Raw genomic sequence first — 12,812 nt, 5'->3', positions numbered from 1 at the left:
TGAATTCCAGGTCAGCCTGGGCTAGAGTGAGACCCGACCTTGAAAACCACACAACAAACGACAACAGTAACAACAAATACTTGATTTGTGGGCAGCAGGGGAGGGCAGTGGCGCAGTGTGGGCGCGCCAGAGCCTCTTGCCACTGTAAGGAACTCCTGATGCGTGTGACGCTCTGTGCAGCCACCTTTATGTGGGATTGGGGAGCTGAACCATAGCCAGTGCCTGTGACTTTCAGAACCATCTATGCAGCCCCACGGTTGCATTTTACTTTGCTTTCTTTTTAAAAAAATTTTAAATTTTTATTAACATTTTCCATGATTATAAAAAAAAAAATCCCATGGTAATTGTTTTGTTTTGAGACAGAATCTCACTATGTAGCTAAGCTTTCCTGGAATACAGAATATTGTAGCCCAGGTTCTCATCAAACTTGAAATCCACCTGCTTCTGCTTCCAGAGTGCTAGAATTTAAGCCCTGTTCCTCCATACTCTAAATTTACGCTTTCTGTTTTAAGCATGTGACATGTGGATGAAATGAGAGAGGAAAATACAGCAAACACCAGGTGCTCTTGTTCTCCCCAGCAGTCAGGCCTGTTCCCAGATTCCTTGTCCCCAGCCCTGTCTTCCCAGAGGTTTAAAGGAAGTCTCCACTACCAGGCAGGAGGCGCTGGACCTGCTGTCCCTCCTCTGAGTGGTGGGTTTCTATGCTCTGAGCAAAGGCAGTGATTCACTGGGAAAAACGTGGTCTAGGAAAAGGCTGTTAAGACTTCTGTGGAAGGAATGGAAAAACCTCACCCTGTGCCTGAAGGACCAGAAAAAGAAAAAGTAGGCTGTGCTCTGAAGTTTAAAGCTGTGTTTCTTTTTTTAGTCACTGGGGAAAAGCCATCTTGTCTGAGTTCTTGAGACAGGAAGATTTTTTTGGCACACTTACTTGGCAATTCCATTTCAGCAGTCTTGCAGGAAACTTGCTTAATGATTTATGTGTTCTGGAAGATTCCAGGAGCAGCGGTTTAGGCTTGTTTCGATGTTTTGTTTCTCATGGTTGGTGGTGGAGCTGCAAGAGGGAGCCAGGAGGGCACTTGGTGCACTTGCCTGGCATTGACAGTGTGGCATTTCTGGCCAGAGGGCCGTGCTTGCTCCATTAGACTTAGGGGCCAAGAGGAAGCAGGTGTTTGTGCATATTTTGTGTGCCATCCGAATGAAGAGAGAAGGCCCGGAGCCAAAGCAGGAGTGGCACCTTCAGAGAGGGTCTTCATCCCTGTGTGGAGATGTGAGTCTTAAAATCTAGCACAGTCCTCGTGGCCTGTGCACTTAACACAGACAAGAATTTACAAGAAACCCACTTGTCTGTTTCAGAAGTTTCTCCTGTGTGTGGTCACGTGCTCCAGGCCCTACCTGTGCTTTGGCACTTGGCTAGCGGAGCTGGTTGGGCAGTGGAGTAGTGACACGTTAAGTGTGGGTAGCACAGTCTGTGAAGTTCTGGAATGTGCCCTCAAGGCGCCATGAAGTAGTACATGTAGTGTTTGTACTGGGGTTGGTAGAAACTTGACAACATGCTTTGGAGTCTTGACTCTGAGAAAGAAGGCCTGTGTCCACCCACACAGTGGAGTACTCAGCTTCGTAAGAGAGGGGCTTCTGATCGACCCCTGTGCAATCCAGATGAGTGCCCAGGACTTGCTGCTAAGTGACATAGCAGACCACCTGAGCCCACTTAGACAGGGTTCCCAGAGCAGTCAAATTTGGACACTGAAAGGAAAATGGTGGGCGGAGGGGCTGAAGGGAGGAAGAAACAGCGTTACTGCCGAGTGGGTCAGAGCACCTCTTGGGGAACATGAGAAGTTCTGGGGATGGGTGGTGAAGGCCGGACAGCTGTGTGAATGGAACAGACACTCTTCTGCTGACTGCATACATAGGGCTGGAGAGATGGCTCAGTGTTTGAAGGAACATGCCGGCCTGGGCTCAGATCCCCAATACACGCATAAAGTCAGACGCACAATGTGGTGCGCACATCTGAAGTTCATTTGCAATGACAGGAGGCCCTGGTGTGCCCATGCTATCTCTGTCTGTTTCTCTCTAATAAAGATATTTTTTAAAAAGTCAACTAACTGTGCTGGAGAGATGGCTTAGTGGTTAAGGTGCTTGCCTTTGAAGTCTAAGGACTCAGGTTTGATTCTCCAGGTCCTTCGTAAGCCAGATGTACATGATGGCACAAGTGTCTGGAGTTGGTGTGCAATGACTAGAGGCTCTGGTATGCTCATTTTATCTTTCTCTCTCTTTTCCTCCCTCTCTCTGTCTCTAATAAATAAATGTAAAAAAAAAAAAAATCAACTAACTGAAGCCAGGCGTGGTAGCACATGCTTTTATTCCCAGCACTCAGGAGCAGAGGTAGAAAGATTGCTGTGAGTTCAAGGCCGGCCTAAGACTACATAGTGAACTCCAGGTCAGCCGAGCTAGAGTGAGACCATACCTTGAAAAAACAAAACAAAATAAACACCACTAACTGTACACTAAAAACAGCAAAGACAGTACATTTCATGTTGTGGATATTTTACCACAATCCAGAGAAACCAGTGAGAAAGGCACATTTAGTCAGTTACCCGTTGCCAGAACTCAGTTTATCCAGGACTTTCTGTGGACATGTGTATGTTAAGTAATGTAACACTGAGTGCGAAATATGTTTGTGTGTTTCAAGGTGTACACAAGTTCTAACTCTTACATTGCCTCTACTTTCTAGGAAGCCGACGGCCTGATTCTGATAGACATTGACCACGGGAGTGTCACCTGCTCTAAGAGTTCAGACCACGACAGGGACATTCCTGATGTGCCCCTTCTGCCGGCACAGACGTTCATTCAGAGGTAATGGGCAGTGGTGCATGGTTGAGAACCTCTGTCTTTGCCACTTCGAATGCCTTTTGCAATTTTACATTTTCACAGATGTGTATGTAGTTAGGATTTGGACATGATTGGCGAATATTTTTAAATAAAATTGTCTTTATTCTCATCGTGTCTAAATATGGATGATGGCACAACAGAGCAAGGAGATCGTGACACCCTCTGGAAACCTCCTGATGCTTTGTCCAGAGCCTCAGGACTGTGCTGTGATCCATCTGTGACACTTATTGGTTCATTCACTCATTCGTGCATTCATTTGTTCATTTACTAAGTATGTGTCAGACACCGTTAAATGCTGGCATTTGGCAGGGTCTGTGTCCCAGTGGTTGAACAGTGATGGCACCTACTCTGTGACACTGAGTGTGATGGCCTTGAGCGTGTGACCTGCTGTCATCCTGAACGCTGTCACTGTTCTTAACTTCATGTCTCATTTCCCAGCTCTGTATCCTGTCTTCTGTTTATTGGCCTAGAGCCAGCCTCAGCAGACTTTCTCCCCAGAGGCTTCAGTCATAGCTCTTTGAGGGCTTGGGGGCCCTGCACTGTCTCTTCTGGGGCAGAGGCTCCATGTCCTTGGGCAAGGTAGGGGTGTCGTTGCTGGTAAGTTAGGAGGTGCCTGTGCTGTGGTTCTTGGTCCTCTGAGCCCTGGCCCAGCCTGCAGGTGGTGTTGGGCGGGCAGGTGTCGTCTACAGTGGTACCAGCTTCTGTGAGTTGCTCTTCTTTTCCTGGGAATTTTATAAAAGGATAGCAGGAGAGGTTCTGATTTTCAGCCCACATGGCCTGCGGGTCACAGAAGTGACACTGAGGACAGGTGCTTTTGGGCTTTGTGGCAAGGAGTCAGGCTGCCCGCGTCCGCTGCAGCTCGGGATAAGTCTCTGTAGGTCTGGGCTAACCCCAGGGTCTTGGGGGCATGGAGGTCATTTGTAGTCCAGGCTGGCTCTGAACTCACAGCAGTCCTCCTGCCTCAGTCTCTCAAGCACAGCAAATATGGGCACGAGCTACCGCACCTGGCTCCTTGATTGGTCTTGTTTGTATTAATTATGATTATTTTACAGTGATAGTGATCAAACCAGGGTCTGTGTGCGTGCATGCTAAGCAAATGTTCCACCACTGAGCTACATCCCTATCTGATCATTTCTTTTTTTCCTCTCAAGGTAGAGTCTTTCTAGCCCAGGCTGACCTGGAATTCTCTATATAGTTTCAGGTTTGCCTTGAACTCGTGGCAGTCCTCCTACCTCTGCTTCCTGAGTGTTGGGCTAAAATGCATGTGCCATCATACCCAGCCCAATGATGTTTAGAGACAGGGTCTTGCTGTGTCGCCCAATCTGGCCTCAAACTGTTAACCCTTCTGTCTCCCTCTCAGTCCTGGGATTACAGACATGTGTCACCACAGCCTGGCACCCCTTTGGTCTTTATCTTGGGGGTTGGAAGCTGAGTTGGAGGGTGGGGAAGCTACTTTGGGTCTCTGGACTGGGCTTCCTGACTGACCATTCCTTCTTCCTAGATGCACTTTGCTAATGACACATTACGTATCCCTAATCCAAAACCCAAAGTCTGAAAGTTTGGAGTACCGACACAGTGCCAGGAGTAGAAGACTGCGCGCTTGACCTCTTGTGACAGGTCACATTCAAAACACAGGTCCACTAAAATTCTGTTTAAAATTGCCTTCAGACTGTATGTCCAAGGTGTGTATAAAACATCATCAGGGCTGGGGAAATGGCTTAGCCATTAGGCATTTGCCTGCAAAATCTAAGGACCCTGGTTCAATTCCCCAGGATCCATGTAAGCCAGATGCACAAGGTGGCACATGGTCTGGAGTTCATCTGCAGTGGCTGGAGGCCCTGGTGCACCCATTCTTTCTCTCCCTACCTGCATATTTCTATATATCTCTCTCAAATAAATAAATAAAAATAAGAAAATATTTAAAACATCATCAAAACCGAAACACCTTTACATTCAAAGATTTTAAATAAATTACATTTATTTAGCTTGTTGGTGCTGAGGCTAGAAACCAGGGCCTCAGCACATGCTAGGCCAGTGTTCTGACACTGAGCTACATGCTAGCCAAACATCTTAGATGACGTGCACTCAACCTGCGTGTGGGAGAATCACCTTTATGATTGCTTCTTCCATGGGGGCTGCAGACATGGCTCAGTGGTTAAGGCACTTGCTTGCAAAGGCTGATGGCCCAGGTTCAAGTCCCCAGTACCCAGGTCAAGGCAGATGCACAAAGTGTCACAATGTGTCCAGAGTTTGTTTGCAGTGGCAAGAGGCCCTGGTGCATGCATATTCTTTCTCTCTCACTATCTGCCTCTTTCTCTCTGTCTCTCACTCTCTCAAATATATAAATAAAATATTTTTTAAAAAGTTTGAAGGACCCCAAAGCTGCACTGGGGGAGGGTTTGCTTTCCACAGGCCATAAGAGCTGGGCTCACAGCACTGTCCTGTCACCACTGCCCAGAGCTTTGGGCCAGGGCTCTTGAGTGGGCTCTGGTGGCACTTACCCTGTGTGACTGTGGAAGTGACATATTTCTCCGGGTCTCCTTCCCTTTGTCAGGCAGGGTTGCTTCCCTGCGGACTGGTAAAATCATTCAGAGCCCCTGGCTGGCCTCCGCAGGCTCCTCTTGGCTGTTTGTTTTCTCTGAGGAGTCTCAGTGTTGGCATTGCTGGCATACCAGAGTCCACTCGCGCACAGTGTGGGGTGGGGTCTTTGCTGATGTAGTGAGCTGCCCAGAATGGGTGTGTGGATTGGAGTGTCTCCTATAGGCTCATCGTGGGGCCTTCGCGAAACACGACGGGCCCCTATGCCCCAGGTCTCTCCACCCTGATCCAGGCCAAGGTGGGAGCTCCTTACCTAGTTTGGAGGACGGAATGCATCTACACATGGGTGTTTGGCCACAAGGACAAATACCGCTCCACTCCATTTTATCACAAGTGTGCATTTGCTTTGGCTTGGCTCTCCTGAGGTCAGGGACAGGGACCCCTAGCTTGACTGGGCTGGCTCCATGTGTGGGTAGGAGGGACAGGGTTCTGGAGAGAGTGGACAGCTTCTCCTCAAGACCCAGAGGTCCCTACAGGGGGCACTGCCATTGCAGGCAGCATCCCTATGGGCTCTGTGTTGGGTAGTCATCAGCATTTCTGTCTCTGCCATGCTGTATTCTGTGTTCTGCCAGGTGACAGACACCACATGGCAGCTGTCATGGCCCTGCCAGGCAGGAGAGGGTGGTTAAAGTCTGTGGGTCAGGTCAGCCCCGGGGGGGGGGGGGCACCCACCCATTAGGGCAGCTTCTTGGCATATTAGGAGTGAATCCAGAGCCCCAGTCAGGCCCACACTGGCTGCTGAAGCCACACAGGCCTTGTTGAGCCATGCTGGCTCCAACAAGCTCATTGCACCCACAGCAGGGCCTTGTGATCTGGAGCTCCTCCCCGGGGCACCCCCACGTGCTTCCACACCATGTGTCTTGCCTCTCTCAGGACAGGCTTACTGCCGTCTCCTGGGAGCCCCCTCCCATCTGACCTCCAGTGTCCTTGTGGAGTCTCCTCTGTACCTTTACTATCCTGTTTGGTGCCCGACTTCTGTTTTCTGTTTCCTCCACTCCAGTATAAGTGTCACATGTGGGGGCTTTGCCTGACCCCAGCCAGAACCGTGCCTGGCCCATGGTGGGAGCTGAAGGGATGCTTGCAGAGCACACGGTAGTTTCTTCCATTTATTTTGCTCATTGAAAACTGCAGATGTGGGCTGCAGAGACAGACCGCTCAGCAGCCAAGAGCACTCTACGCGAGCGTGGAGGCTGAGGAGAGCGCTGGAGTTCTGCACCCAGGCCCCGAATAAAAGCTGGCTGTGACTACATGGGTCTGTAGCTCTGCTCTCACAGGAAAACAGAAACAATCAACAAGGTGGAAAAGTCTGGAGCGGGACCTCTGATGTTCTGCTCAGGCCGCTGTGGGTGAGCGCACTCAGCTGTAAGTGCGTGCACAGGGTACTGCATCAGGACACACACATTACACACATGAGCAAGCCAAACCAACCGAACCAACCACAGGAAGTGGCTCCCCCCTCCCTCCAGTGGTAAGGATTGAGCCCAGGGCCTTGAGCATGCTAGACCAGCGCTCTCCCAATGAGATACGTTCCCAGTCTCTTCAACCCCTCCCTCAAAATGCGGGTCTGAGCAGGTGGCTCCAGTTTACCAGAGCTAACTGAATCCATGTGGTGACCCACAGGTGAGCCAGTGCCCGTCTCCTACTAGGCCAAGAGCAGTGACACCCAGGTCATGTGGAGCAGGTCACAGAAGAACATCTGATGTGTCTGGGCAAGGGATGCCAAGGGATGCTGAGGGGTGGTGGCTGTCCCTCCTGGGAACCTAAACAGGAAGTACCCTTTGTCCTTTTGCTAGGTAGGGCTGGCATCTGAGTGATTATTCAAAATAAAAATGTTACATGGTCCAAAGCCAGGGCTTCATTCAGTGGCTTAGAGGTGAATGAACTTTTCCAGACCTGGGGGGGGGGTGTTTGTTTCTAAAATATTTTTATTTATTAGAGAGAGAGAGAGACCAAGAGACAAAGAGAAAGGCAGAGAGAGAGTGTGAGAGTATGGGTGTGCCAGGACTTCCTGCCACTGCAGATGAATTCCACACTCATGCATCACTTTGTTCATCTGGCTTTATGTGAGTCCTGGAAGTGGAACCCAGGCTATTGGGCTTTGCAAGCAAATACCTTTAACCTCTGAGCCATCTCTCCAGCTCGAGCCCTGGGTTTTGGTGACCTGCCTGCCCCCAAATTGCTGACAGGCACTTAGAGCAATCTAAACTGCCTTCGTGACTCAAGGCCAGGCGCAGGAGTGCAGCCTCACCTGCTTTCTTCCAGGATCCAGAGCCTCCAGCTATACCCAGAGCTGCACCTTGCACACCTGAGCTCCAGCACAGACCTGAACGAGGGCCGTGCCCGCCACCGCGCCTGGCAGCAGACACTCAACTGTAAGATCCAGCACATAGCCCTGCAGCTGCTCGTTGATGTCTTCAGGTAGAGAACCTTCCAGCATCTAGGCATGGCCTAAAGCGTAGGACACCCTACCAGCGCACCCCCATGCCTTTTCCTTGTGATCTGATTAGCGGGTCTCTTGGGAACCCAGCAGCCTCCCTGTCACATCTCTAAGCCCATGTGAATGACTGCTTCTGGGGTGGCCTCCCAGGAGATAGTGTCTGATGGAAAACCTGCCTGGAGGCCTGTGTGGTGCTGGTTGAATGCCAGGGGTCAGTCCAGGGAGGCCTGGACCCAGGGATAGAGAAGAGATGGACGGGAGGATTGTTTCCATAGGACTCAGAACCCAGAGAATGCAGCATCTGAAGGGGCCATGGACTGAGCGTTCAGGAAGCTTCTCCTTTCTCCTGTAGCTTCCAGCTGCCTCTTGCATGCCATTGCTACCTTAGCCTAGACTAGCATGCTCAAGCGGTGGACTTCGTTTGTCTGTTGTGTGTGACACAGTCAGGAGTTGAATTTCTAGTCGCAATGTGTGACCTCCTAAGGAATTGTTTATAACTTGAGGGCTTGATAATCCTTGGCGCAGAAGCCTTTAGACCATTTCTTTTCCAACTTTCTTTCTCTTCCTCTCGCAGTGTCCTTTTCTCCTTGCTGCTTTCTCTCCATCCTATCAGAGGAGGGGCCGACACCAGACACCAGCGCCGCTCGCCGCGTCCGCTCGGGAGGGTCAGTGCAGAGCCCACGGCTTCCCAGAACTCTGTGTATTCAAAACTGAAATTTCAGTGGCCTTGACCTTTACTTACACAAAGTGCATTATTAGAAAAAATGAAGTGGTGTGTAGAAGAAGGTTGTGTCATTATTATTATTATTTTGCTCAAAGCTGGGGGATTATTGTGGTCCTGAATATATTGACTACTTTTGTCCTTTGGAGACAAACCTTTTTTGATTCAAGTGGCTGTGACTTTTTAAAATTTTTATTTATTGTTAAAAAATATTTAATGACCTCACAGTGCCTGACCCTACCTACACAAGACCATCATAATAGGAGGAAAAGATCATGGCGTCAAAATAAAAGAGACTGATTAAGAGGAGGAGGGGATACGATGGAGAGTGGAGTTTCAAAGGGGAAAGTGGGAGGAGGGAGGACATTGCCATGGGATATTGTTTATAATCATGGAAGTTGTTAATAAATAAAAAAAATTTATTTATTTGAGAGATAGAGAAAGAGTGAGGAAGGAAGATGTGTGCACCAGGGCCTACCAGGACCTCCTGCTTCTGCAAATGAACTCCAGACATATGCACCACTTTGTGCATCTGGCTTTACGTGGGTATTGGGAAACTGAACTCAAGCTGTCAGTCTCTGCAAGCAAGTGCCTTTATCTGCCCATCCATCTCTGCAGTCTGGTTTTGTTTCTCTTGTTTGAATAATGGTTTATAGCAAGGGGCCGTGACGCATGTCTATGATTCCAGAACTTGGAAGTAGAGGCAGGAGGACAAAGGAGTTGAGACCATCCTCAGATACAGAGTGAGTGTAAGGCCAGCCTGGGCTGAGTGAGAGTTTGGTTTCAAAGAAACAAACCCAAACATAAGAATCACCTCACTTCATACTGATGAATTTGTTTTTCAAAAGCAAGGAAACGGGCTGCAGAGGTGGTTTAGTGGGTAAAAGTCCTTGTCATCTGAGTGAGGACCTCAGTATGCCTCCCCAGAACACACATAAAGCCAGACAGTAGCCCCTGTTTGAAGTCCCAGTGCACATGTGGTGAGAAGGGGCTGGAGACTCACGCCCAGCTAGCTTTGTGTACGTAGCAGGGAACCCAGGAGACTCTGACTCAATCCAGGTGGGAGGCGAGGACCTTCACACGTGCACTACGGCTCATGGATGCCAACACACACATGCGTGTGCACACACACCAACACACACGTGCGTGTGCACACACAGAGATTTCTAAAACAAACAAGAAAATATGATTCCAGACTGCAAGACCCTGTGTCCCATAGATGAGTTTTTTTTTGTTTTTTTTTTGGTTTTTCTAGGTAGAGTCTCACGCTGGTCCAGGCTGACCTGGAATTAACTATATAGTGTCAGGGTGGCCTTGAACTCATGGCGATCCTCCTACCTCTGTCTCCCGAGTGCTGGGCTTAAAGGCGTGTGCGCCACACCCTGCTTGATGAGTAAGTTTTTGTTCGCAGCGGCAGGAAGACAAGGGACGTGTCTGTGTGGCCACCCCCTGACAGGCCACTGGGCTTGGGTGTAGGCTGTACCTTTGCTCTGGAATGTTGTGTGCTGAAGTCCCGTGATCTTAGCGTTCCACGAGGAAGCTGCTTACTGAGTGGGGAGAGGCTTGCCAGGGCCGGCTGGTGGCCAGGCAGCTCAGCAACACTTGGCTGCTCCTGTGTTGCTCCCTGACACAGTAGTGTTTGCAGAATGATAGCTGAAAATTGACTGTTTTTATTTTTGCATGTCTGTGTGTATGGTGTGCATGTCTGAATATGTATATAGTCACGTGTGTGCAGGTGCATGTGCACAATGTGTGCGCGTGTACCTTTTGTGAGTGTGTGCATGCGGAAGTCAGAGGTTGACATGGGGTCTTCCCTGATTGCATTTCGGCCCTACCTCTTTGAGGTACTCTTGCTCACTTGACTGTGTGTGCTGGTTTGGCTGATTGGCTAGCCAGCTTGCCCTGGGGATCCCACCTCTGTCTCCTGAGCTCTGAGATTACACGTGGGCCACCACACCCGCCTGGCATCTTATGTGGCTCTAGGAATTCAAACTCAGGTCCACATGTTTGCGTGGCAGACGCTGTATGGACTGTCCCCAGCTCTGACTATTGGCGCACATCGAGGCAGAGGGTGGAAGATCGACACATTCTCCAGCTTCTTTTGAGTGATGGCTGAGTCCTTAGTCTATCCTGACCCTGTCATTCTCGGGGTTAGAATAAGTGCTTAAAGAACAGGCCTTTAGGGCTGGAGAGATGGCGTAGCAGTTAAGCGCTTGCCTGTGAAGCCTAAGGACCCCGGTTCGAGGCTCGGTTCCCCAGGTTCCACGTTAGCCAGATGCACAAGGGGGCGCATGCGTCTGGAGTTCGTTTGCAGGGGCTGGAAGCCCTGATGCGCCCATTCTCTCTCTCTCCCTCTATGTGCCTCTTTCTCTCTCTGTCACTCTCAAATAAATCAATAAAAATCTTTAAAAAACAAACAAACAAAAAAAGAACAGGCCTTTAAATGTTTTTATTATTTATTACAGAGAAAGAGAAAGAGGCAGAGCAGATAGAGAGAGAATGGGCATACCAGCACTGCAAACAAACTCCAGACACATGTGCCACCTTGTGCATCTGGCTTATGTGGGTCCTGGGGATTTGAACCTGGGTCCTTTAGCTTTGCAGGCAAGCCCCCTAACTGCTAAGCTGTCTCTCCAGCCTGAAAAACAGGCTTTTAAAGAGTATTTCTTGTCATCCTACTGCCTCTAAATGTGGTGTATTTCACGTTTGTGATATTCTAACACTAAATGTGCTGTTCTCACATGCCTGTGAAATTCTGGTGGAGATGGCTTCCTGCTGCCATTAAACGTGGTCTGTTTCCACATGTCTGTGATATTCTGACACTGAGATGGCTTCTACTTGTCAGGGAAGTGAAGAACCACTTAAACTATGAGCACCGAGTATTCAATAGTGAGGAGTTTCTCAAGACGAGAGCAGCAGGGGACCAGCAGTTCTATAAGCAGGTAAGAGGGTTCGGGCAGGTCTGTGATTGTCAAGATTTTATTAAGTGAATTCGCTTTTCCAGAAAGATTTCTACCTAGCTCCTTTTCATTCTCTAGCTAGATCTTATTTTGAAATCAACTTTAAATTTTATGTATTTATTTATTTGAGAGAAGGAAAGAGAGAGAGGTAGATAGAGAATGGGTATGTCAGGGCCTCCAGCCACTACAAATGAACTCCAGACATCACCTTGTGCATCTGGCTTGCGTGGGACCTGGGGAATCTCACCTGGGTTCTTTGGCTTTGCAGGCAAGTGCCTTAACCATTAAGCCATCTCTCCAGCCCCAAATCAACATATATATACATATGTGAAATAAAAGACATCATGCATATTTAGTGTGTGGTCTGATGGACTGTGACATGTGACAGCTATGTGACCAAGTCCTCGATCTGGATGTCAATGTCCTTTCCCAGCCTGGTAGCCTCTGCTTTGTGCCAGAGGAAGAGGCCCTTGGAAAGTGCCCTACCAGTGTGTCCTGGTTAGAGCTCTGCCCGCCCCTTCCTGTTCTGGGCTCTCTCTCTCTCCTCTTGTTGATGCTATCCCTGGTTTGGGTGGGGCCCAGTCTGTTGATCTGTCCAGCACACAGTGTGGCACAGTGGACTCTGTGTATCACACGGTAGCTCTGGCATTGACCCTTTGTGGGTTTGTGTTCACATCTGTGGGGTGGGCAGAACAGCCGCTGTCCAGGTACAGTAGTCCGTCCAGTGGGTAACAGCTTTCTTCTCTGGCCAGGGCTGTGATCAGCTGTACCCTCTGCGCTCTAGGATGTTCCTGGTGCAGCTTCTCAGACCTTCTCTCTCCCGTGTTGCTACAGTTTCTCCTGGGGAGGGGGGAAAGATAACCAGGGAGCTCTGAATCCCTCTGCTTCTGAGCCACGGGGACCTGGCCGCTTCCTGGGCTTGGCCAGGGCTCTGGTAGTCTGAGTCAGTGTGTGGGCCCTCCCAGCTGTGATGGGGTGCCTGCCTTCGCCCTTCAGTACGGCCTATCCTCCGCCTGCATCTTCCTGCCTGAGTTTTGCCTTGTATCTCTGGGTCTGAATCCCGGTCTGCCATGCCGATTGAGTGCGTCTCTCTCCTCTCCTTGACCTGGTTAGGGGTGACCTCAGCCTGCATCCCTCCTCTCCAGGCCACTGGCCCATGTCTCCGGGTGGAAGTGAGTCCTTGGTGCGAAGTCAGAATCTGGGAAGT

At 49.6% G+C, this 12,812-nt stretch overlaps 1 protein-coding gene across 2 annotated transcripts in view; it reads left to right on the top strand.

The window, feature by feature from the left end:
* The window catches only part of Dennd3 (DENN domain containing 3), an 83,409-nt gene that overhangs the window by 36,043 nt on the left and 34,554 nt on the right, over positions 1-12,812 (top strand). For both annotated transcript variants that reach the window (XM_045143756.1, XM_045143755.1), the window contains exons 8-10: positions 2,732-2,853; positions 7,750-7,905; positions 11,491-11,587. In XM_045143756.1, coding sequence (XP_044999691.1) covers positions 2,732-2,853; positions 7,750-7,905; positions 11,491-11,587 — 375 coding nt within the window. The remainder of the gene's footprint in view (positions 1-2,731; positions 2,854-7,749; positions 7,906-11,490; positions 11,588-12,812) is intronic.

This window comes from Jaculus jaculus, chromosome 2 (genome assembly GCF_020740685.1).
Source record: "Jaculus jaculus isolate mJacJac1 chromosome 2, mJacJac1.mat.Y.cur, whole genome shotgun sequence".
NCBI lineage: Eukaryota > Metazoa > Chordata > Mammalia > Rodentia > Dipodidae > Jaculus > Jaculus jaculus.
The sequence above is the reverse complement of the archived record's forward strand: the minus strand, read 5'-3'. Positions and strand labels throughout refer to the sequence as shown.